Source organism: Rhinatrema bivittatum, chromosome 7 (assembly GCF_901001135.1).
Source record: "Rhinatrema bivittatum chromosome 7, aRhiBiv1.1, whole genome shotgun sequence".
Lineage (NCBI taxonomy): Eukaryota > Metazoa > Chordata > Amphibia > Gymnophiona > Rhinatrematidae > Rhinatrema > Rhinatrema bivittatum.
The window spans coordinates 310,780,951-310,805,471 of NC_042621.1; the positions used below are offsets into that span (position 1 = coordinate 310,780,951).

Genomic DNA, 24,521 nt, shown 5'->3' on the forward strand with positions numbered 1-24,521 from the left:
ATCTGTCCTAAATTCAGCTGCACGACTTATCTTTCACCAAAGTCACTGCACCCATACCAGAACCCTTTCCTCTCTCTCATCTCCTCCCTCTTACACTATTACATCCTGCTCCTCACAGGTCTCCCAGTGATCCATCTCTCTCCCTGCAATCTGTCCTAAATTCAGCTGCATGACTTATCTTTCACCAAAGTCACTGCACCCATACCAGAACCCTTTCCACTCTCTCATCTCCCCCTCTTACACTATTACACCCTGCTCCTCACAGGTCTCCCAGTGATCCATCTCTCTCCCTGCAATCTGTCCTAAATTCAGCTGCATGACTTATCTTTCACCAAAGTCACTGCACCCATACCAGAACCCTTTCCACTCTCTCATCTCCTCCTGCTTACACTATTACATCCTGCTCCTCACAGGTCTCTCAGTGATCCATCTCTCTCCCTGCAATCTGTCCTAAATTCAGCTGCACGACTTATCTTTCACCAAAGTCACTGCACCCATACCAGAACCCTATCCTCTCTCTCATCTCCTCCTGCTTACACTATTACACCCTGCTCCTCACAGGTCTCCCAGTGATCCATCTCTCTCCCTGCAATCTGTCCTAAATTCAGCTGCACGACTTATCTTTCACCAAAGTCACTACATCCATACCAGAACCCTTTCCTCTCTCTCTCATCTCCTCCCTCTTACACTATTACATCCTGCTCCTCACAGGTCTCCCAGTGATCCATCTCTCTCCCTGCAATCTGTCCTAAATTCAGCTGCACGACTTATCTTTCACCAAAGTCACTGCACCCATACCAGAACCCTTTCCTCTCTCTCATCTCCTCCTGCTTACACTATTACATCCTGCTCCTCACAGGTCTCCCACTGATCCATCTCTCTCCCTGCAATCTGTCCTAAATTCAGCTGCACGACTTATCTTTCACCAAAGTCACTGCACCCATACCAGAACCCTTTCCTCTCTCTCATCTCCTCCCTCTTACACTATTACATCCTGCTCCTCACAGGTCTCCCAGTGATCCATCTCTCTCCCTGCAATCTGTCCTAAATTCAGCTGCACGACTTATCTTTCACCAAAGTCACTGCTCCCATACCAGAACCCTTTCCTCTCTCTCATCTCCTCCTGCTTACACTATTACATCCTGCTCCTCACAGGTCTCCCAGTGATCCATCTCTCTCCCTGCAATCTGTCCTAAATTCAGCTGCACGACTTATCTTTCACCAAAGTCACTACACCCATACCAGAACCCTTTCCTCTCTCTCATCTCCTCCTGCTTACACTATTACATCCTGCTCCTCACAGGTCTCCCAGTGATCCATCTCTCTCCCTGCAATCTGTCCTAAATTCAGCTGCATGACTTATCTTTCCCCAAAGTCACTGCACCCATACCAGAACCCTTTCCTCTCTCTCATCTCCTCCTCTTACACTATTACATCCTGCTCCTCACAGGTCTCCCAGTGATCCATCTCTCTCCCTGCAATCTGTCCTAAATTCAGCTGCACGACTTATCTTTCACCAAAGTCACTGCACCCATACCAGAACCCTTTCCTCTCTCTCATCTCCTCCCTCTTACACTATTACATCCTGCTCCTCACAGGTCTCCCAGTGATCCATCTCTCTCCCTGCAATCTGTCCTAAATTCAGCTGCATGACTTATCTTTCACCAAAGTCACTGCACCCATACCAGAACCCTTTCCTCTCTCTCATCTCCTCCTCTTACACTATTACATCCTGCTCCTCACAGGTCTCCCAGTGATCCATCTCTCTCCCTGCAATCTGTCCTAAATTCAGCTGCACGACTTATCTTTCACCAAAGTCACTACACCCATACCAGAACCCTTTCCTCTCTCTCATCTCCTCCTGCTTACACTATTACATCCTGCTCCTCACAGGTCTCCCAGTGATCCATCTCTCTCCCTGCAATCTGTCCTAAATTCAGCTGCATGACTTATCTTTCCCCAAAGTCACTGCACCCATACCAGAACCCTTTCCTCTCTCTCATCTCCTCCTCTTACACTATTACATCCTGCTCCTCACAGGTCTCCCAGTGATCCATCTCTCTCCCTGCAATCTGTCCTAAATTCAGCTGCACGACTTATCTTTCACCAAAGTCACTGCACCCATACCAGAACCCTTTCCTCTCTCTCATCTCCTCCCTCTTACACTATTACATCCTGCTCCTCACAGGTCTCCCAGTGATCCATCTCTCTCCCTGCAATCTGTCCTAAATTCAGCTGCATGACTTATCTTTCACCAAAGTCACTACACCCATACCAGAACCCTTTCCTCTCTCTCATCTCCTCCTCTTACACTATTACATCCTGCTCCTCACAGGTCTCCCAGTGATCCATCTCTCTCCCTGCAATCTGTCCTAAATTCAGCTGCATGACTTATCTTTCACCAAAGTCACTGCACCCATACCAGAACCCTTTCCTCTCTCTCATCTCCCCCTCTTACACTATTACATCCTGCTCCTCACAGGTCTTCCAGTGATCCATCTCTCTCCCTGCAATCTGTCCTAAATTCAGCTGCATGACTTATCTTTCACCAAAGTCACTGCACCCATACCAGAACCCTTTCCTCTCTCTCATCTCCTCCTGCTTACACTATTACATCCTGCTCCTCACAGGTCTCCCAGTGATCCATCTCTCTCCCTGCAATCTGTCCTAAATTCAGCTGCACGACTTATCTTTCACCAAAGTCACTGCACCCATACCAGAACCCTTTCCTCTCTCTCATCTCCTCCTGCTTACACTATTACACCCTGCTCCTCACAGGTCTCCCAGTGATCCATCTCTCTCCCTGCAATCTGTCCTAAATTCAGCTGCACGACTTATCTTTCACCAAAGTCACTACACCCATACCAGAACCCTTTCCTCTCTCTCATCTCCTCCCTCTTACACTATTACACCCTGCTCCTCACAGGTCTCCCAGTGATCCATCTCTCTCCCTGCAATCTGTCCTAAATTCAGCTGCACGACTTATCTTTCACCAAAGTCACTGCACCCATACCAGAACCCTTTCCTCTCTCTCATCTCCTCCTGCTTACACTATTACATCCTGCTCCTCACAGGTCTCCAGTGATCCATCTCTCTCCCTACAATCTGTCCTAAATTCAGCTGCACGACTTATCTTTCACCAAAGTCACTGCACCCATACCAGAACCCTTTCCACTCTCTCATCTCCTCCTGCTTACACTATTACATCCTGCTCCTCACAGGTCTCCCAGTGATCCATCTCTCTCCCTGCAATCTGTCCTAAATTCAGCTGCATGACTTATCTTTCACCAAAGTCACTGCACCCATACCAGAACCCTTTCCTCTCTCTCATCTCCTCCTCTTACACTATTACATCCTGCTCCTCACAGGTCTCCCAGTGATCCATCTCTCTCCCTGCAATCTGTCCTAAATTCAGCTGCATGACTTATCTTTCCCCAAAGTCACTGCACCCATACCAGAACCCTTTCCTCTCTCTCATCTCCTCCTGCTTACACTATTACATCCTGCTCCTCACAGGTCTCCCAGTGATCCATCTCTCTCCCTGCAATGTGTCCTAAATTCAGCTGCATGACTTATCTTTCACCAAAGTCACTGCACCCATACCAGAACCCTTTCCTCTCTCTCATCTCCTCCTGCTTACACTATTACATCCTGCTCCTCACAGGTCTCCCAGTGATCCATCTCTCTCCCTGCAATGTGTCCTAAATTCAGCTGCATGACTTATCTTTCACCAAAGTCACTGCACCCATACCAGAACCCTATCCTCTCTCTCATCTCCTCCTGCTTACACTATTACATCCTGCTCCTCACAGGTCTCCCAATGATCCATCTCTCTCCCTGCAATCTGTCCTAAATTCAGCTGCACGACTTATCTTTCACCAAAGTCACTGCATCCATACCAGAACCCTTTCCACTCTCTCATCTCCTCCTCTTACACTATTACATCCTGCTCCTCACAGGTCTCCCAGTGATCCATCTCTCTCCCTGCAATCTGTCCTAAATTCAGCTGCACGACTTATCTTTCACCAAAGTCACTACACCCATACCAGAACCCTTTCCACTCTCTCATCTCCTCCTCTTACACTATTACATCCTGCTCCTCACAGGTCTCCCAGTGATCCATCTCTCTCCCTGCAATCTGTCCTAAATTCAGCTGCACGACTTATCTTTCACCAAAGTCACTGCACCCATACCAGAACCCTTTCCTCTCTCTCATCTCCTCCCTCTTACACTATTACACCCTGCTCCTCACAGGTCTCCCAGTGATCCATCTCTCTCCCTGCAATCTGTCCTAAATTCAGCTGCAGGACTTATCTTTCACCAAAGTCACTACACCCATACCAGAACCCTTTCCTCTCTCTCATCTCCTCCTGCTTACACTATTACACCCTGCTCCTCACAGGTCTCCCAGTGATCCATCTCTCTCCCCTGCAATCTGTCCTAAATTCAGCTGCACGACTTATCTTTCACCAAAGTCACTGCACCCATACCAGAACCCTTTCCTCTCTCTCATCTCCTCCTGCTTACACTATTACATCCTGCTCCTCACAGGTCTCCCAGTGATCCATCTCTCTCCCTGCAATCTGTCCTAAATTCAGCTGCACGACTTATCTTTCACCAAAGTCACTGCACCCATACCAGAACCCTTTCCTCTCTCTCATCTCCTCCCTCTTACACTATTACACCCTGCTCCTCACAGGTCTCCCAGTGATCCATCTCTCTCCCTGCAATCTGTCCTAAATTCAGCTGCATGACTTATCTTTCACCAAAGTCACTGCACCCATACCAGAACCCTTTCCTCTCTCTCATCTCCCCCTCTTACACTATTACACCCTGCTCCTCACAGGTCTCCCAGTGATCCATCTCTCTCCCTGCAATCTGTCCTAAATTCAGCTGCACGACTTATCTTTCACCAAAGTCACTGCACCCATACCAGAACCCTTTCCTCTCTCTCATCTCCTCCTGCTTACACTATTACATCCTGCTCCTCACAGGTCTCCCAGTGATCCATCTCTCTCCCTGCAATCTGTCCTAAATTCAGCTGCACGACTTATCTTTCACCAAAGTCACTGCACCCATACCAGAACCCTTTCCTCTCTCTCATCTCCTCCTGCTTACACTATTACATCCTGCTCCTCACAGGTCTCCCAGTGATCCATCTCTCTCCCTGCAATCTGTCCTAAATTCAGCTGCATGACTTATCTTTCACCAAAGTCACTGCCCCCATATCAGAACCCTTTCCTCTCTCTCATCTCCCCCTCTTACACTATTACATCCTGCTCCTCACAGGTCTCCCAGTGATCCATCTCTCTCCCCTGCAATCTGCCCTAAATTCAGCTGCACGACTTATCTTTCACCAAAGTCACTATGCTCACATATCCACTCTTCTGAAGTCTCTGCATTGGCTCCCTATCTGCTCCTGCATACAGTTCAATCTCCTCTTTCTCACCTGCAAGAGCCTTCACTCTGCAGCTCCTCACTACCTCTCCTCTCTTATTTCTCTCTAACCCCTCCTCATGCACTCCCTCATCAGACAAGTCACTCCTATCTGTGCCCTTCTCCTCTACCACCAATTCCAGACTCCCTGCTTTCCACCTGGATGCGCCGTGTGCTTGGAATAGACTTCCTGAGCTGGTGCATCACGCTCCCTCTCTTGCCATGTTTAAATCCCATCTAAACACCCACCTTTTTGAAACTGCTTTTAAATCTTATCCCCGATTGTCTGCTTTTAGTCTTGACTAACTTTCTTTTAACAAGTCTCTTGTCCTGTATGTCCGTCTTATTAGATTGTAAGCTCTATTGAGCAGGGACTGTCTTTCTGTATGTTTGACAGCGCTGCGTATGTCGCTCAGCATCATAGAAACGTTAAGTAGTAGTAGCGGTACGAGCCAAGTCTTAGGAGACCCTGCCTACCTGCGTGGATTCAGAAGAGCCAAGTCCTAGGGGATCCTCAGGCGAGCCACGTCCCGGAGGACCCTCGCTACCTGCGTGGATTTCAGAAGAGCCACGTCCCGGAGGACCCTCGCTACCTGCGTGGATTCAGAAGAGCCACGTCCCGGGGGACCCTCGCTACCTGCGTGGATTTCAGAAGAGCCACGTCCCGGAGGACCCTCGCTACCTGCGTGGATTCAGAAGAGCCACGTCCCGGAGGACCCTCGCTACCTGCGTGGATTTCAGAAGAGCCACGTCCCGGAGGACCCTCGCTACCTGCGTGGATTTCAGAAGAGCCAAGTCCCAGGGGACCCTCGCTACCTGAGTGGATTTCAGAAGACCACGTCCCAGAGGACCCTCACTACCTGCATGATTTCAGACGAGCCAAGTCCTGAGGGACCCTCGCTGCCTGTGTGGATTCAAATGGGTGATATTTCATTTATTTATTTAGAATTTTTATATACCGACATTCTTGATAGAAATATCAAGAATGTCGGTATATTCATAGGATATTCTCTTACCTGTACAGGTTTGGATCAGTAATATTCCATACAAGTACTCTAGACTAGTATAAGATTTGCTTTGATTATACTGTGGGATTTTAATTTATTTACAATTTCTTATACTTCAACCATTCTGTTGTATTTCATGTTCTATTAAAATCCACTTTGACCACTTGTTTGGATAAATGGAATATAAAAACCTTTCCTTCCTGCATGGCTGCAGATTATTGATATCCTATAGAATATTCCTTACCTGTGTGGATTCGGATATGCTCAATGAGACGAGCTGTTCCTTTGCTGGCATAGCTGCAGTAGCGACATTTCAACTTTCCATCAAATGTCCTCTCAAAGCCATCCACTAATATTCCAGCGCTTTCATCCAGGGAAACCTCAACAGAAGGATGATCCAAGCCATTCTGAGCACTGTCTGTCCCAGCTGTTAGAATAAAGATAAGTTTCAGATTAATCAGCAGTGGCATACAATGAAGGTTATCCACAGGTTAATTAAGAACATAGGGTAACCTGACTTGTCACGGCATAACTTAAAACTCTCCGTACATCAGCAGTGTTATAGACATAGAAACAGAGAAATGACGGCAGAAGAAGACCAGTCTGCCCAGCAAGCTTTCGCACTTTTTTTTTTCTCTCTCATGCTTATCTGTTACTCTTGGCTCTTAGTAACCTTTTTTATTCTATTTCCCTTCCACCCCCACCTATAATATAGAGAGCAGTGTTGGAACTGCATCTAAGTGAAATATCTTAATTAGTTAGGGGTAGTAACCGCTGCAATAAGCAAGCTACACCCATGCTTATCTGTTTATCCAGACTATGTAATTCAGTCCTTGTTGGCTGTTGCCCGAATATAGATCCACGTTTCTTCATTCCCCCTGCCGTTCAAGCAGAGGGCTCTGCTGGATGTGCGTGAAGTATCGGTCTTTCCCCCCTGCCATTGAAGCAGAGAGTTATGCTGGATATGCATTGAAAGTGAAGTATCAGGCTTATTTGGTTTGGGGTAGTAACCGTCGTAACAAGCAAGCTACTCCCCGCTTTTTTGTGAATGCAAATCCTTTTTTCCACTTTTCCTCTTGCCGTTGAAGCTTAGAGCAATGTTGGAGTTGCATTAACCGTGTGTATGTTTATTGAATAAGGGTATTACCTCCAGGTAGTAGCCATCATTCCCGCGAGCCACCCACTCTTCATTCACATCCTCTAGACTTTATGGATCCACAGTGTTTATCCCACGCCCCTTTGAAGTCCTTTACAGTTTTGGTCTTCACCATTTCCTCCGGAAGTGGTGACTGAATGAAGCTACTGTAGAGTTTAGTCCAGACCACCTATAAAGCAGTTGTACCAAATAAGATGGAGAGCAATAGTCAAAAAGCATTCAGAGCTATTTAGCTGCAAAAGCATAGTTTATGCAGCTAAGTGGCAACCACTGAATATGCGCCCTTGTTCAGCAGCATTCACTTATGCAGCTAAAATATTAGCCACATAAGTTGTCGGCATTCTGTCGGCAGATCAGGGTGCAGGGAGTTAGCTGTATAAAGTTATGCAACTAACTACTAATATTCAGTCTTAGCTGCATAGAGCAGGTTGAAACTTAGCCAGCTATAACTTGTATGTCTTAGCCGAGCTGTTGAATATACCTTATAACTTAGCCAGATACGTTATATCCAGCTAAGTTACGGAACGGTCAACTATGAATACTAACCTCGTGATTTTGAGCAAAGATGGACTCTACAGAACTGTGTGGGCCAAAGAAAAGGACATTGTCTGAAAATGGCTGACACATCTAAGGCATTAATTTGAAGATGCAAATGGCCTCGATGAACATTGTATCCCTTTAAGCAACACATTCTGTGTCTGCTGTCAGGCAGTGGTATACCCAAGAGTGGGCCATGGCCCACCCAATGAGGCCTGTTGGAGTAATGCCGTCGTGGGATCCCATCCCTGTGACGGTGAACAAAGGGACATCGGAAAAAAAGCAAGGCCGTTGCAGGATCCCATGGCAATTATATCATTTTTTAGATGTGGCGACCAGAATTGCACACAGCACTTGGGTAATTGCCAGGTTCTTATGGTCTGGATTGGCCACTGTTGGAAACAGGATGCTGGGCTTGATGGACCCTCGGTCTGACCCAGCATGGCATGTTCTTATGTTCTTGAATTTCATTACTCTTTGTGTCTCTACCACCTCCATAGGATCTACCATGCATCCATGCATCTACCGCTTCAGTGAAGAAATGTTTTCTGTTACTCCTCTTATGCTGTTCAAGAAGTTCCTTTCTACTAAAAAAAAAAAGTTTGCCTCCGAGTTCCCATCGAGGGCCTACCAGGCCGAAACCGTTGGTTTGATCGAAATCAGGACTGCCCCGCAGAGGAAGCTTTCCTATCTTTGGGCTTGTCGTCTGGCAGCCGATGCTTCACGAGCTCCCCTAGGTCTTCATTATACAGGAACTTTCCCTTGAACAGTAAAGCTCCCAAACGAGACTTAGACCACACATCTGCAGACTAATTCCTTCACCAACGGAGATTCTCGAAGAAGTTCTAATGAGGTCACACAGGGCATCCACCTGCTTAGCCTCCGATGGAGATAGTGACCTCATGGCCGGTTACTGCTAAACCCAGCACAAACTGGCCCTCTGCATGAAGCTACTGCACACAGCAGCACAAATGCCAAGCGCAGACTCCTCAAATATCTTCTGGACATGAATTTTCAACTTCCTGTCTTGCAAGTCCTTCAGCGCCGCTGAAGCAGCCACAGGGATGGTGGTCTTCTTAGTGACCACAGACACCGAAGCGTCCACCTTAGAAAGTGCCAACAACTCGAGGGTGTTCTGACAGTGGATACAATTTAGCCATCACCCGACCTACCTTCAGGCCCATCTCAGGAGTATCCCACTCCCTGACCGCCTGCTTTTTCACCATGACCGGGTCCACTCTCTCTTGATCGGACTCCTCCTGAGGAACCTTGATCCCCAGCTCCTCAAGAACATGCGGAACTAAGGCCACAATTCCTCTTTCCGGAATAAATGCAGCACCTTAGGGTCGTACCCTTCAGTCACTGGCATCTGGCCCAATCCTTCATCTGGATCTGGCCCATCCGAACCTTTATCGGAGGATAGCAAATGTAACCCCAATATTTAAAAAGGGCTCCAGGGGAGATCCGGGAAACTACAGACCGGTTAGCCTGACGTCAGTGCCAGGAAAAACAGTGGAAAGTGTTCTAAACATCAAAATCACAGAACATATAGAAAGACATGGTTTAATGGAACAAAGTCAGCAATGGCTTTACCCAGGGCAAGTCTTGCCTCACAAATCTGCTTCACTTTTTTGAAGGAGTTAATAAACATGTGGATAATGGTGAAACTGCAATTCTGTGTTTTTGTTTAACTCAGACTGTAGGCTTTGCACCTCCACATCTGCTGGAGACAGAGAAATACGGAAGGACTGCAGGTGACGCCTCACGTTAAGTGTCAGTGTCAGCTTGGATTGATCTGGGTACGTCCAGGGAACTCCGTATCATCAGTAAAGAGAAACGCTTCCAAGCAGCCCTACTTCAGTACCACTCACAGATCCCTAGGACACTGCACGGATGATCCCCCGGTCTGTCTTGCTTATCACTCAAACAGTTCCTAATTCTGTTCACCCCCTTAGGAGTGGCCCCCAAGCTGCTTAGCATATTTTGTGGAGGACAGCGTGGAAACCCTTCTGAAGCTTTGCAGCTGTAACCCGCGGGATTCATGGCGATCCATGGTCCTGGACCAGAGGGGTGAAACTTACCTCCCTGAAGCACTTCTCCTTCCTTCTCCCCACTCACAGAGCCAGAGATCATGTTCACGTGATGGGTTTGCTGCGTGAGGTACTCCTGAAAGTCTTTCACAAAGTCCAGAGGTTCTGGCTTCTTCTCACCCATATTCGGCTGCGGACTTTGCCAGCAATATTCTGCCTGCCTAGGCTAAAGAAGAGAGCGCAGAGTCACTCACAAAATACCTCCAGAAAAACACAGGCTGAACATTCCCCACCAATAATGTGCTCTGCTCCCAGTCTACAGGGCTTGCAAGAAATCCACGCTGCGCCCCTGCTCTCCCTACCTCTCCCCTGTGCAGAGACACGCTGCGCCCCTGCTCTCCTCACCTCTCCCCAGCGCCGAGACAGGCTGCGCCCCTGCTCTCCTCACCTCTCCCCAGCGCCGAGACACGCTGCGCCCCTGCTCTCACCTCTCCCCTGCGCCGAGACACGCTGCGCCCCTGCTCTCCTCACCTCTCCCCTGTGCAGAGACACGCTGCGCCCCTGCTCTCCCCACCTCTCCCCTGTGCAGAGACACGCTGCGCCCCTGCTCTCCTCACCTCTCCCCAGCGCCGAGACAGGCTGCGCCCCTGCTCTCCTCACCTCTCCCCAGCGCCGAGACACGCTGCGCCCCTGCTCTCACCTCTCCCCTGCGCCGAGACACGCTGCGCCCCTGCTCTCCTCACCTCTCCCCTGTGCAGAGACACGCTGCGCCCCTGCTCTCCTCACCTCTCCCCTGTGCAGAGACACGCTGCGCCCCTGCTCTCCTCACCTCTCCCCTGTGCAGAGACACGCTGCGCCCCTGCTCTCCTCACCTCTCCCCTGTGCAGAGACACGCTGCGCCCCTGCTCTCCCTACCTCTCCCCTGTGCAGAGACACGCTGCGCCCCTGCTCTCCTCACCTCTCCCCAGCGCCGAGACAGGCTGCGCCCCTGCTCTCCTCACCTCTCCCCAGCGCCGAGACACGCTGCGCCCCTGCTCTCACCTCTCCCCTGCGCCGAGACACGCTGCGCCCCTGCTCTCCTCACCTCTCCCCTGCGCCGAGACACGCTGCGCCCCTGCTCTCCTCACCTCTCCCCTGCGCCGAGACACGCTGCGCCCCTGCTCTCCTCACCTCTCCCCTGCGCCGAGACACGCTGCGCCCCTGCTCTCCCCACCTCTCCCCTGCGCCGAGACAGGCTGCGCCCCTGCTCTCCTCACCTCTCCCCTGCGCCGAGACAGGCTGCGCCCCTGCTCTCCCTACCTCTCCCCTGTGCAGAGACACGCTGCGCCCCTGCTCTCCCTACCTCTCCCCTGCGCCGAGACAGGCTGCGCCCCTGCTCTCCTCACCTCTCCCCTGCGCCGAGACACGCTGCGCCCCTGCTCTCCCTACCTCTCCCCTGCGCCGAGACACGCTGCGCCCCTGCTCTCACCTCTCCCCTGCGCCGAGACACGCTGCGCCCCTGCTCTCCTCACCTCTCCCCTGCGCCGAGACACGCTGCGCCCCTGCTCTCCCTACCTCTCCCCTGCGCCGAGACACGATGCGCCCCTGCTCTCCTCACCTCTCCCCTGTGCAGAGACACGCTGCGCCCCTGCTCTCCTCACCTCTCCCCTGCGCCGAGACACGCTGCGCCCCTGCTCTCCTCACCTCTCCCCTGCGCCGAGACACGCTGCGCCCCTGCTCTCCCCACCTCTCCCCTGCGCCGAGACACGCTGCGCCCCTGCTCTCCCCACCTCTCCCCTGCGCCGAGACACGCTGCGCCCCTGCTCTCCCCACCTCTCCCCTGCGCCGAGACACGCTGCGCCCCTGCTCTCCCCACCTCTCCCCTGCGCCGAGACACGCTGCGCCCCTGCTCTCCCCACCTCTCCCCTGCGCCGAGACACGCTGCGCCCCTGCTCTCCCCACCTCTCCCCTGCGCCGAGACACGCTGCGCCCCTGCTCTCCCCACCTCTCCCCTGCGCCGAGACACGCTGCGCCCCTGCTCTCCCTACCTCTCCCCTGCGCCGAGACACGCTGCGCCCCTGCTCTCCCTACCTCTCCCCTGTGCAGAGACACGCTGCGCCCCTGCTCTCCCTACCTCTCCCCTGTGCAGAGACACGCTGCGCCCCTGCTCTCCCTACCTCTCCCCTGTGCAGAGACACGCTGCGCCCCTGCTCTCACCTCTCCCCTGTGCAGAGACACGCTGCGCCCCTGCTCTCCCTACCTCTCCCCTGCCCTGAGACACGCTGCGCCCCTGCTCTCCTCACCTCTCCCCTGTGCAGAGACACGCTGCGCCCCTGCTCTCCTCACCTCTCCCCTGTGCAGAGACACGCTGCGCCCCTGCTCTCCTCACCTCTCCCCTGTGCAGAGACACGCTGCGCCCCTGCTCTCCTCACCTCTCCCCTGCCCTGAGACACGCTGCGCCCCTGCTCTCACCTCTCCCCTGCCCTGAGACACGCTGCGCCCCTGCTCTCCTCACCTCTCCCCTGCCCTGAGACACGCTGCGCCCCTGCTCTCCCCACCTCTCCCCTGCCCTGAGACACGCTGCGCCCCTGCTCTCCCCACCTCTCCCCTGCCCTGAGACAGGCTGCACCCCTGCTCTCCTCACCTCTCCCCTGCGCCGAGACACGCTGTGCCCCTGCTCTCCTCACCTCTCCCCTGCCCTGAGACACGCTGCGCCCCTGCTCTCCCTACCTCTCCCCTGTGCAGAGACACGCTGCGCCCCTGCTCTCCCCACCTCTCCCCTGCCCTGAGACACGCTGCGCCCCTGCTCTCCTCACCTCTCCCCTGTGCAGAGACAGGCTGCGCCCCTGCTCTCCCCACCTCTCCCCTGCCCTGAGACACGCTGCGCCCCTGCTCTCCTCACCTCTCCCCTGCCCTGAGACAGGCTGCACCCCTGCTCTGCTTTACTCTCACAGAGCAATGGCACAGCACGCGGATCGCTTGGGATAGCAGAAGAGAAAATAATGATAGAAAAGGTAATGCCTCTGTATCGCTCCATGGTGAGACCACACCTTGAATACTGTGTACAATTCTGGTCGCCGCATCTCAAAAAAGATATAATTGCGATGGAGAAGGTATGGAGAAGGGCAACCAAAATGATAAAGGGGACTGGAACAGCTTCCCTATGAAGAAAGACTAAAGAGGTTAGGACTTTTCAGCTTGGAGAAGAGACGGCTGAGGGGGGATAGGATAGAGGTGTTTAAAATCATGAGAGGTCTAGAACGGGTAGATGTGAATCGGTTATTTACTCTTTCGGATAATAGAAAGACTAGGGGGCACTCCATGAAGTTAGCATTGGGTTTCTTCTTTCTTTTCAGAAACCACTTCAATCTCTTTCATAAGAGATTCTTCATTACCTAATACAGAGAAGGCGTTTTGTACTTGTGTCTCCGCATCACAGGTCTTACTCTATCAGAGCCAACTGTAATGTCGTCGTTTTTTTGCGATCCTTAAAACCTGTCTGTGTGTGTGTGTGGGGGGGGGGGGGGGGGGGTAGACTTGTGGGCTGCACAGCTGTCAAGAACGGGTGCCTGTGGGTCACAGGTCTTATCCTGCCTGAGCCCACTGTAAATCTCTTTATCCTTGACTTTTGGTTTTTCTGTGCTAATGGGGAATTAATTCCTGAATATTGTAAAGAGGATGAGCTTTTCTTCACTGAAGCTAATTCAGCTTTAACCTCAGTCAGCTCCTTTTTCAAGGAAGAGAGTTCTGCACAAATGGGGCAAGCCCTAACTTTCCAGATGATTTCCCTCAGAATAAAGGCTCCACAACGGTTACATTGTATTGTCCTCATTTTGGTAAATTTATTTGATGGATTACACCTGAGGAATTACCAATTGTCCAAATTATCTTGTTGCCAATTATGTATTCAGGCAGCCTATATCAGAAAAAGAAAGCCAGGGGTGGGAGGGAGTTGAATAGTTAACACTTGGCCACTGTATCTGCTATTGATTTTGAACAGACCCTGCCCCAGACTGGCTAGCAAAGTTAAGCTTTTTTCTTAGCTCTTCACAAGAATCTGTAGTATGGCAGTCCCTTGAAGTTCAAAGCAGACTGAAGACTTGATTGCCCCCTGCAATGCACTATGAGTTACCTTCCCAAAGCTGAATAACCCAATCCCTTTTGTTGTTTGTTTGGTTTTTTTGCATCAACACACAGCAATATCAATATCTAGAAAATGTAGAGATTATAGGCTAGCACTACACAAAAAAATGGAAAAATATAACCAAGAAGCCTTCTAAAGTAAGGATAAACTAAACTATTTTCTTAGCTCTTCACAAGAATCTGTAGTTATGGCTGTTTCCTTGAAATCCAAAGCAGAGTGTAGTTCCCCCATACTCGCCTTCACATGCGCCGAATTCAATGGGATCTCAACGATGCCACCCTATGTCAAGGAAGGTGACCCTAAGTCAGCAATGATTTCGGACTTGCGCTGGTGGCTAATGCCAGAGACCCTGCAGTCAGGAGCGCTGTTCCAGAACCCGAAGCATCAGGTTGTCCTGACAAAGGACGCATCCACAAAGGGATGGGGTGCACATGTGCTACACTTCAACACGCAAGGTCTTTCGACCCCCCAATGAGAAAACTTTCCAGATAAACCTGCTAGAGCTGCGAATTATAAGGTACACCAATCACTCCTTCTCACATCTACTAGAAGGGAGGGCAGTCATGGTCTATACAGACAATCAGGTAGCCATGTTCTACATAAATAAAGAAGGTGGGTCCGGTTCCAGGGTGCTCTGTAGGGAATCAGTCCTAATACTGAAGTGGGTGCAAGTGACCGACCTACCAGGGATCAAGAACACAGAAGCAGACAGGCTCAGCAGAATATTTCACCCCCTCGAGTAGGAACTCCACCAGGACGTAACGCATTCCCTCTTCAGGAGATGGGGGAACGCCCCACAGATATCTTTGCAACCGAATACAACACGAAGCTACCGAATTTTGCTCCCTTTACCCGAGCGATTGGAGAGTAGCTCAGGATGCTTTTCAGCTTTCGTGGAATGGAACCTTGTTGTACGCATTTCCCCCCAATTCCGCTGATAAGTCGAGTGTTTCAAAAGAACATAAGAAATTGCCATGCTGGGTCAGACCAAGGGTCCATCAAGCCCAGCATCCTGTTTCCAACAGAGGCCAAACCAGACCACAAGAACCTGGCAATTACCCAAACACTAAGAAGATCCCATGCTACTGATGCAATTAATAGCAGTGGCTATTCCCTAAGTAAAATTGATTAATAGATAATGGACTTCTCCAAGAACTTATCCAATCCTTTTTTGAACCCAGCTACACTAACTGCACTAACCACATCCTCTGGCAACAAATTCCAGAGCTTTATTGTGCGTTGAGTAAAAAAGAACTTTCTCCGATTAGTCTTAAATGTGCCCCATGCTAACTTCATGGAGTGCCCCCTAGTCTTTCTATTATCCGAAAGAGTAAATAACCGATTCACATCTACCCGTTCTAGACCTTTCATGATTTTAAACACCTCTATCATATCCCCCCTCAGCCGTCTCTTCTCCAAGCTGAAAAGTCCTAACCTCTTTAGTCTTTCCTCATAGGGGAGCTGTTCCCTTCCCCTTATCATTTTGGTTGCCCTTCTCCGTACCTTCTCCATCGCAATTATATCTTTTTTGAGATGCGGTGACCAGAACTGTACACAGTATTCAAGGTGTGGTCTCACCATGGAGCGATACAGAGGCATTATGACATTTTCCGGTTTATTCACCATTCCCTTCCTAATAATTCCTAACATTGTTTGCTTTTTTGACTGCCGCAGCACACTGAACCGACGATTTCAATGTGTTATCCACTATGACACCTAGATCTCTTTCTTGGGTAGTAGCAACTGATATGGAACCCAACATTGTGTAACTACAGCAAGGGTTATTTTTCCCTATATGCATCACCTTGCACTTATCCACATTAAATTTCATCTGCCATTTGGATGCCCAATCTTCCAGTCTTGCAAGGTCCTCCTGTAAAGTTTCTAGTTTATTAGTTTTTATATACCGTAGTATCAGTAAAACCTTCACTACGTTTACAATACTATAAAAGTAATGAAATACAATAACATTAATAAAATCAAAATACCTACAAATATATAGTTATAAGATAATAAATAATTAAGAGTTAAATTGTGATTTAACACTTCTTCATCCCATGCAAGATTCACTTCATTTAACGGTATGGAGATAGAAATGGAAGTAGCGAGTCATCTTCCTATTCCGACAGAAATTCAGGACATTGTCATCTCCTCCAGGAAGCCTTCCACAAGAAGAAATTATGCGGGTAATTGGACAGATATCTTCACTGGTGCATATCAGTATCCTCACCGGAGTGATTATTCAAATATCTTCATTTATTGCATGCATCTGGCCTGGCTGTTTTATCCATCAGAGTTCACCTCAGTGTTACAGCGGTGTACCCACCTTTTGAAACAATGCAAACTGCTTCACTGAAGTTTGTCACATGGAAAATATTATTCCTAGTAGGAATAACCTCAGTGAGGCGAGTCAGCGAGCTTCAAGCACTAGTACACTACCCGCCTCATCTGCAATTCTTCCACGACAAGGTCACTTTAAGGACCCATCCATCCTTCCTTCCAAAGGTGGTCTCATCTTATTGTCTGATTCAGATTAAAACTTTGCCAACCTTCTTTCCCAGATCACATGCCTCCAGACAGGAAGGTCTACTACACAAGCTAGATTGCAAAACAGTCTTAGCATACTATGAGCAAAGGACTCATTCATCTAACAGGCATTCACAGCTCTTCCTCTCTTCAAACCAAATGCTCCAGGGTGACTGGTAACCAAATGAACGCTAGCCAACTGGCTTACCCAATGTATTCACTTCTGCTACTCCTCTAGATCAAAACGTCTAGAATCAAAAGTCAAGGCGCATCAGCTGAGAGCTGTACCTACCTCAATTGTCCATCTATGTAACATACTGATTCAGGACACATGCAAAGCAGCTACTTGGTCCTCATTATATACCTTCACATCTTACTACTGTCTCCAACAGCATGCCAGTTCAGAAGCATCTATGAGACAAGAAACACTGCATTACGCCACTGGCTCTTACGACTGTCCACTAGTCACAGGGATCCTTCTACAGATTATTGTTGAGATGTCCACAAAATGCACCGACATTTGTAGACAAAACTAGCACCTTGCTTCGTCTTCCCTAGCTGGGGACTCCCAGACAGCACGGCTAATTCAGCCTGCTTTTCTGCAGGGGAAAAAAAAGCAAATTTTCTAGTAAAAGGTGTTTTCCATAGATAGCAGGATGAATTAGCCATGCTGTCTGGGAGTACCCAAATACAGGAGGCAAGTCAAAGAAGAAGGCTGAGAATAAATCCAAACTTAGTATATAATCACACGACAAAAGATGAGTGTAGAGAGAATGAACTAGTCCTTACAAGTTCATAGTCTTTTGCATCTTTATTCAAAAGAAACTCCTAAGTCTGAGTTGATGATTTATTCTCAGCCTTCTTCTTTGGCTTGCCTCCTATATTTGGGAACTTGCCAGTACAGCTGTTACTCTCTGCAGCTGCATCAACTCAGACTTAAGAGTTTCTTTTGAATACAAATGCAAAATACTATGAACTTGTAAAGCTATTTCACTTTCTCTACACTCATCTTTTGTTGTGGAAGTACCCAAATATTAAATAGATCCCAAGCTACTAATCCTTATTGATTATTAGCAGTTTATGGACTTCTCCTCTAGAAACTTATCCAAACCTTTTTTAAACTGCTGTAACCACATCCTCTGGCAATGAAGTCAAGAACGTAACTATGCGCCGAGTGAAAAAGAATGTTATTCAATTTGTTTTAAATGAGCTACTTGCTAACTTCATGGACTGCCCCCTCGTCCTACTATAATTCGAAAGAGTAAATAACCGATTCACATCTACCCGTTCTAGACCTCTCATGATCTTAAACACCTCAATCATATCCCCCCTCAGTCGTCTCTTCTCCAAGCTAAAAAGTCCTAACCTCTTTAGGCTTTCCTCACAGTGGAATCATTCCATACCCTTTATCACTTTGGTTATCCTTCTGTGTTCCCTGCTCACATTATTATTAGAGGACATGCTACTTACTTAGTACATTCTTATTATTATAGACTATGTGCTCGCTGCTCACATTATTATTAGAGGACATGCTACTTACTTAATATATTCTTATTATTATAGACTATGTGCTCCCTGCTCACATTATTATTAGAGGACATGCTACTTACTTAATATATTCTTATTATTATAGACTATGTGCTCGCTGCTCACATTATTATTAGAGGACATGCTACTTACTTAATATATTCTTATTATTATAGACTATGTGCTCGCTGCTCACATTATTATTAGAGGACATGCTACTTACTTAGTACATTCTTATTATTACAAACTATGTGTTCCCTGCTCACATTATTATTAGAGAGCATGCTACTTACTTAGTACATTCTTATTATTATAGACTATGTGTTCCCTGCTCACATTATTATTAGAGAGCATGCTACTTACTTAGTACATTCTTATTATTATAGACTATGTGTTCCCTGCTCACATTATTATTAGAGAGCATGCTACTTACTTAGTATATTCTTATTATTATAGACTATGTGTTCCCTGCTCACATTATTATTAGAAGGCATGCTACTTATTTAGTATATTCTTATTATTATAGACTATGTGTTCCCTGCTCACATTATTATTAGAGAGCATGCTACTTACTTAGTACATTCTTATTATTATAGACTATGTGTTCCCTGCTCACATTATTATTAGAGAGCATGCTACTTATTTAGTATATTCTTATTATTATAGACTATGTGCTCGCTGCTCACATTATTATTAGAGGGCATGCTACTTATTTAGTATATTCTTATTATTATAGACTATGTGCTCCCTGCTCACATTATTATTAGAGGGCATGCTACTTATTTAGTATATTCTTATTATTATAGACTATGTGCTCCCTGCTCACATTATTATTAGAGGGCATGCTACTTATTTAGTATATTCTTATTATTATAGACTATGTGTTCCCTGCTCACATTATTATTAGAGAGCATGCTACTTATTTAGTATATTCTTATTATTATAGACTATGTGTTCCCTGCTCACATTATTATTAGAGAGCATGCTACTTATTTAGTATATTCTTATTATTATAGACTATGTGTTCCCTGCTCACATTATTATTAGAGAGCATGCCACTTATTTAGTACATTCTTATTATTATAGACTATGTGTTCCCTGCTCACATTATTATTAGAGAGCATGCCACTTATTTAGTACATTCTTATTATTATAGACTATGTGTTCCCTGCTCACATTATTATTAGAGGGCATGCTACTTATTTAGTATATTCTTATTATTATAGACTATGTGTTCCCTGCTCACATTATTATTAGAGAGCATGCTACTTATTTAGTATATTCTTATTATTATAGACTACGTGTTCCCTGCTCACATTATTATTAGAGGGCATGCTACTTATTTAGTATATTCTTATTATTATAGACTATGTGCTCGCTGCTCACATTATTATTAGAGAGCATGCTACTTACTTAGTACATTCTTATTATTATAAACTATGTGCTCCCTGCTCACATTATTATTAGAGGGCATGCTACTTATTTAGTATATTCTTATTATTATAGACTATGTGCTCCCTGCTCACATTATTATTAGAGAGCATGCTACTTACTTAGTACATTCTTATTATTATAGACTATGTGCTCCCTGCTCACATTATTATTAGAGGGCATGCTACTTATTTAGTATATTCTTATTATTATAGACTATGTGTTTCCTGCTCACATTATTATTAGAGGGCATGCTAATTATTTAGTATATTCTTATTATTATAGACTATGTGTTCCCTGCTCACATTATTATTAGAGGACATGCTACTTATTTAGTACATTCTTATTATTATAGACTATGTGTTCCCTGCTCACACTATTATTAGAGGGCATGCTACTTATTTAGTACATTCTTATTATTATAGACTATGTGCTCGCTGCTCACATTATTATTAGAGAGCATGCTACTTACTTAGTATATTCTTATTATTATAGACTACGTGCTCCCTGCTCACATTATTATTAGAGGGCATGCCACTTATTTAGTACATTCTTATTATTATAGACTATGTGCTCCCTGCTCACATTATTATTAGAGAGCATGCCACTTATTTAGTACATTCTTATTATTATAGACTATGTGCTCCCTGCTCACATTATTATTAGAGAGCATGCCACTTATTTAGTACATTCTTATTATTATAGACTATGTGCTCCCTGCTCACATTATTATTAGAGGGCATGCTACTTACTTAATATATTCTTATTATTATAGACTATGTGTTCCCTGCTCACATTATTATTAGAGGGCATGCTACTTATTTAGTATATTCTTATTATTATAGACTATGTGTTTCCTGCTCACATTATTATTAGAGGGCATGCTAATTATTTAGTATATTCTTATTATTATAGACTATGTGTTCCCTGCTCACATTATTATTAGAGGACATGCTACTTATTTAGTACATTCTTATTATTATAGACTATGTGTTCCCTGCTCACACTATTATTAGAGGGCATGCTACTTATTTAGTACATTCTTATTATTATAGACTATGTGTTCCCTGCTCACATTATTATTAGAGGGCATGCTACTTATTTAGTATATTCTTATTATTATAGACTATGTGCTCGCTGCTCACATTATTATTAGAGAGCATGCTACTTACTTAGTACATTCTTATTATTATAGACTATGTGCTCCCTGCTCACATTATTATTAGAGGGCATGCTACTTATTTAGTATATTCTTATTATTATAGACTATGTGCTCGCTGCTCACATTATTATTAGAGAGCATGCTACTTACTTAGTACATTCTTATTATTATAGACTATGTGCTCCCTGCTCACATTATTATTAGAGAGCATGCTACTTACTTAGTACATTCTTATTATTATAGACTATGTGCTCCCTGCTCACATTATTATTAGAGGACATGCTACTTATTTAGTATATTCTTATTATTATAGACTATGTGCTCGCTGCTCACATTATTATTAGAGAGCATGCTACTTACTTAGTACATTCTTATTATTATAGACTATGTGCTCCCTGCTCACATTATTATTAGAGAGCATGCCACTTATTTAGTATATTCTTATTATTATAGACTATGTGCTCCCTGCTCACATTATTATTAGAGGACATGCTACTTATTTAGTACATTCTTATTATTATAGACTATGTGCTCCCTGCTCACATTATTATTAGAGGGCATGCTACTTATTTAGTATATTCTTATTATTATAGACTATGTGCTCGCTGCTCACATTATTATTAGAGAGCATGCTACTTACTTAGTACATTCTTATTATTATAGACTATGTGCTCCCTGCTCACATTATTATTAGAGAGCATGCTACTTACTTAGTACATTCTTATTATTATAGACTATGTGCTCCCTGCTCACATTATTATTAGAGGACATGCTACTTATTTAGTATATTCTTATTATTATAGACTATGTGCTCGCTGCTCACATTAGCATTACTGTTATTGCAGGGCTTCTTGTGAGAAGAATATTTATTATAAGTTATATGCTCCCTGCTCGCATTAGTTATTATCACAGGGCATGCCAGCTCCTATCAGGAGAGAAGAAGAATATTTATTATTATTATTGTCGCGCCTCTCCCTGCCCCCACCGTGACGTCATAAGGTGCGCCGGCAATCCCGGTCTCTCGCCTACCGTTACCGGTTTCTTTTATGTTCGCCGGGCCACATCCCGCAGGCACCGGAGCAAGCACCGCTCTAGAGAAGCCACCGCCACCCGTTCTTCCGTCTCCTACTCCTGCTGCCGGGCTCAGGCCGAGGACGCTCTGAGCATGCGCACCCATTCAGCCGGCGAAAGAGTCGCTTATCGTCTACGGCTCCCATAGGTTAAGCTAAAGGAAACGTCACGACGTTGCGTCTGTAGGCGGGTGGATGCGAAAAGGCCAATCAGGTGCCCCGCAGCATGCGCCAAAGGGAGGTTTATTGAGAGGGTACGCACTTCCGGCTGAACTCCAGAGCGAGGCTGGGCACGCACGGCGAGGGCACGTTCTTCTCGCGAGAGGTGAGAAGGTTCTATCGGGAGACTTGCTAAAGATGGCGGCCGCAGTGATGTGCAGGCGAGTGCAGGTAAGATAAGGGTTGAGTTCTTGCGAGAGCGACTTAGCTCTAGGTCTGGGTTTCTATGCGTCATGTCGGCTCCTACAAGGTCTCCTTAATTTCTGACTCCTGCGTCCCTGCTCCTTGTCCACCTCCTCTGCCTGCCTGAGCAACCCAGGTGTTGGCTTTGTTTCTCCTTCCAGCAGGTGGAGGCAGAGAGTGAAATCTCTGCACTGCCGTCCCTTTTCTCTGTATAGTCTGCTCCCGCAGCAAAGTCCTCCGTAGCTCTCTGTCTCCAGCAGATGGTAGGAATCAAATCGGCCTTACTTAAAGTAACATTAAATCAACCCTGGTTTTAGTGAATGATTGATTTTAGCCCTGGTGCTGGTCATTCACGAGCTAATACTGATCACCCAGTTGTCAAATATAAAACCATATATCTAAAAGTGCTAGTCACGTTTAGCAACCCTTAAATTGAGGCATACCTAGGCGTTTAAGACTTTATCCACTCAGCAAATTAATATGCAAATAGCAGCCCAGCAGCGAGTTAGGGGCTATCCAATCTTTTGCACAGAGTACCACATGTATGATTATCTATCTGTTGGTGGGAGGTTGTATGTGTGCACCCAGTGCAAAGAGCTCTTGGCTCTCACAGAATGAGTCTGATCGCTGGAGGCCCGAGTGTGAGATCTGGAGGAGCTGGGTAGACTGAGAAGTATATAGAGGAGGTCTTCAGGGACACAGTACAGTGGTCCCAACTCCAGTCTGCCAGTCCTTGTACTGCTTTGGAAGAGCAAGGTCACCTGGCAGGAGACCATCACAGGGCAGTTTCTCCAGATGGGTTTTTTTTGCATATACCTTGACAGGAATAAACCTCATTTGTAAGGCAGGGTATGTTGGCAGCGATCTCAATCTCAAATTTGCTTCTGATGTCTTTCTTAGTACATGCATTGTGCTAAAGAGAACCACTTCCTGGAGTTCATAGAACATTCAAGGTGCACTTGCAAATTATTCTTAATCGGGCCAGGTGTGACTATTTCTGTATCTTTCTACCATGTTTTCTTGGTCTCTGATTGCATCTCTTGGTATTTAAGGATCTTAGCTTTCCCATATGATCCAAAGAATAGTTGCTGGGTACTGACACCTCTCCTCTGTCAGCAATGCCATTCTTGTGTTTTTTTACCACAATATCTGGGTTTCAACCGGTGATCTACCTGTTGGTGGAAATAAGAATAGGTGATCACAACTTCTTTGTTCTCTTCTATTAGGGTTGTGTTCCCAGTGTTTGGTACAGCGATGTTATAATGTTTCTAGTTTTGTTCCGCAGAACATGCATTTTACAAGTCTATCATATGCTGGCTTGAACAATCTTGTCCATAGTCCACTAATTTATGGTACAATTATTAATCTCTTTTCTATAACATTGATTCCTAAACCTGTCCTAGGGGACCTCCTGGCCAGTCAGGTTTTCAGAATATTCACAATGAAAATGCTTGGGATCAGATTGTATACAACAGAGGACAGTGCATGCAAATGGATCTCATGCATATTCATTGTGGATATCCTGAAAACCCGACTGGCTGGGGTCTCCTAGGACAGATTTGGGAACAACTGATCTGTAGGATTGAGTTCACCTCTCCTTAACCACTGCTGTGTTAAATCTTAATCCACGTGGGGTTTCTAGAGTAGCTTCCCATTGTATTTGTGCTTCTGTCAATTATCCTTCCTACAAACAAAAAACACACTTTGAAATGTTTGTATGCTAATGCCAGAAGTCTAAGAAGTAAGATGGAAGAATTAGAATGTATAGCAGTGAATGATGACATAGACTTAATTGGCATCTCAGAGACATGGTGGAAGGAGGATAATCAATGGGACAGTGCTATACCGGGGTACAAATTATATCGCAATGACAGAGAGGAGCACTCGGGAGGAGGTGTGGCGCTTTATGTCCGGGATGGCATAGAGTCCAACAGGATAAACATCCTGCATGAGACTAAATGCAAAATTGAATCTTTATGAGTAGAAATCCCTTGTGTGTCGGCAAAGACTATAGTGATAGGGGTATACTACCGTCCACCTGGTCAAGATGGTGAGACAGACAGTGAAATGCTAAGAGAAATTAGGGAAGCTAACTAAATTGGTAGTGCGGTAAT

The 24,521-nt window shown here is 46.3% G+C and overlaps 1 protein-coding gene across 3 annotated transcripts in view; it reads right to left on the reverse strand.

The window, feature by feature from the left end:
• LOC115096057 (zinc finger protein Pegasus) overlaps window positions 1-22,111 on the reverse strand; it is a 64,714-nt gene extending 42,603 nt beyond the window's left edge. The window contains exons 1-4 of one of the 3 annotated variants that reach the window (XM_029610583.1): window positions 21,965-22,111; window positions 17,108-17,226; window positions 10,218-10,392; window positions 6,688-6,870 (exon numbers count right to left, since the gene is read on the reverse strand). In XM_029610583.1, coding sequence (XP_029466443.1) covers window positions 6,688-6,870; window positions 10,218-10,392; window positions 17,108-17,131 — 382 coding nt within the window. In that variant the 5' untranslated portion in view covers window positions 17,132-17,226; window positions 21,965-22,111. The remainder of the gene's footprint in view (window positions 1-6,687; window positions 6,871-10,217; window positions 10,393-17,107; window positions 17,227-21,964) is intronic. The other 2 variants (XM_029610585.1, XM_029610584.1) reach the window with 2 other exon arrangements.
• Window positions 22,112-24,521: the final 2,410 nt, after the last annotated feature.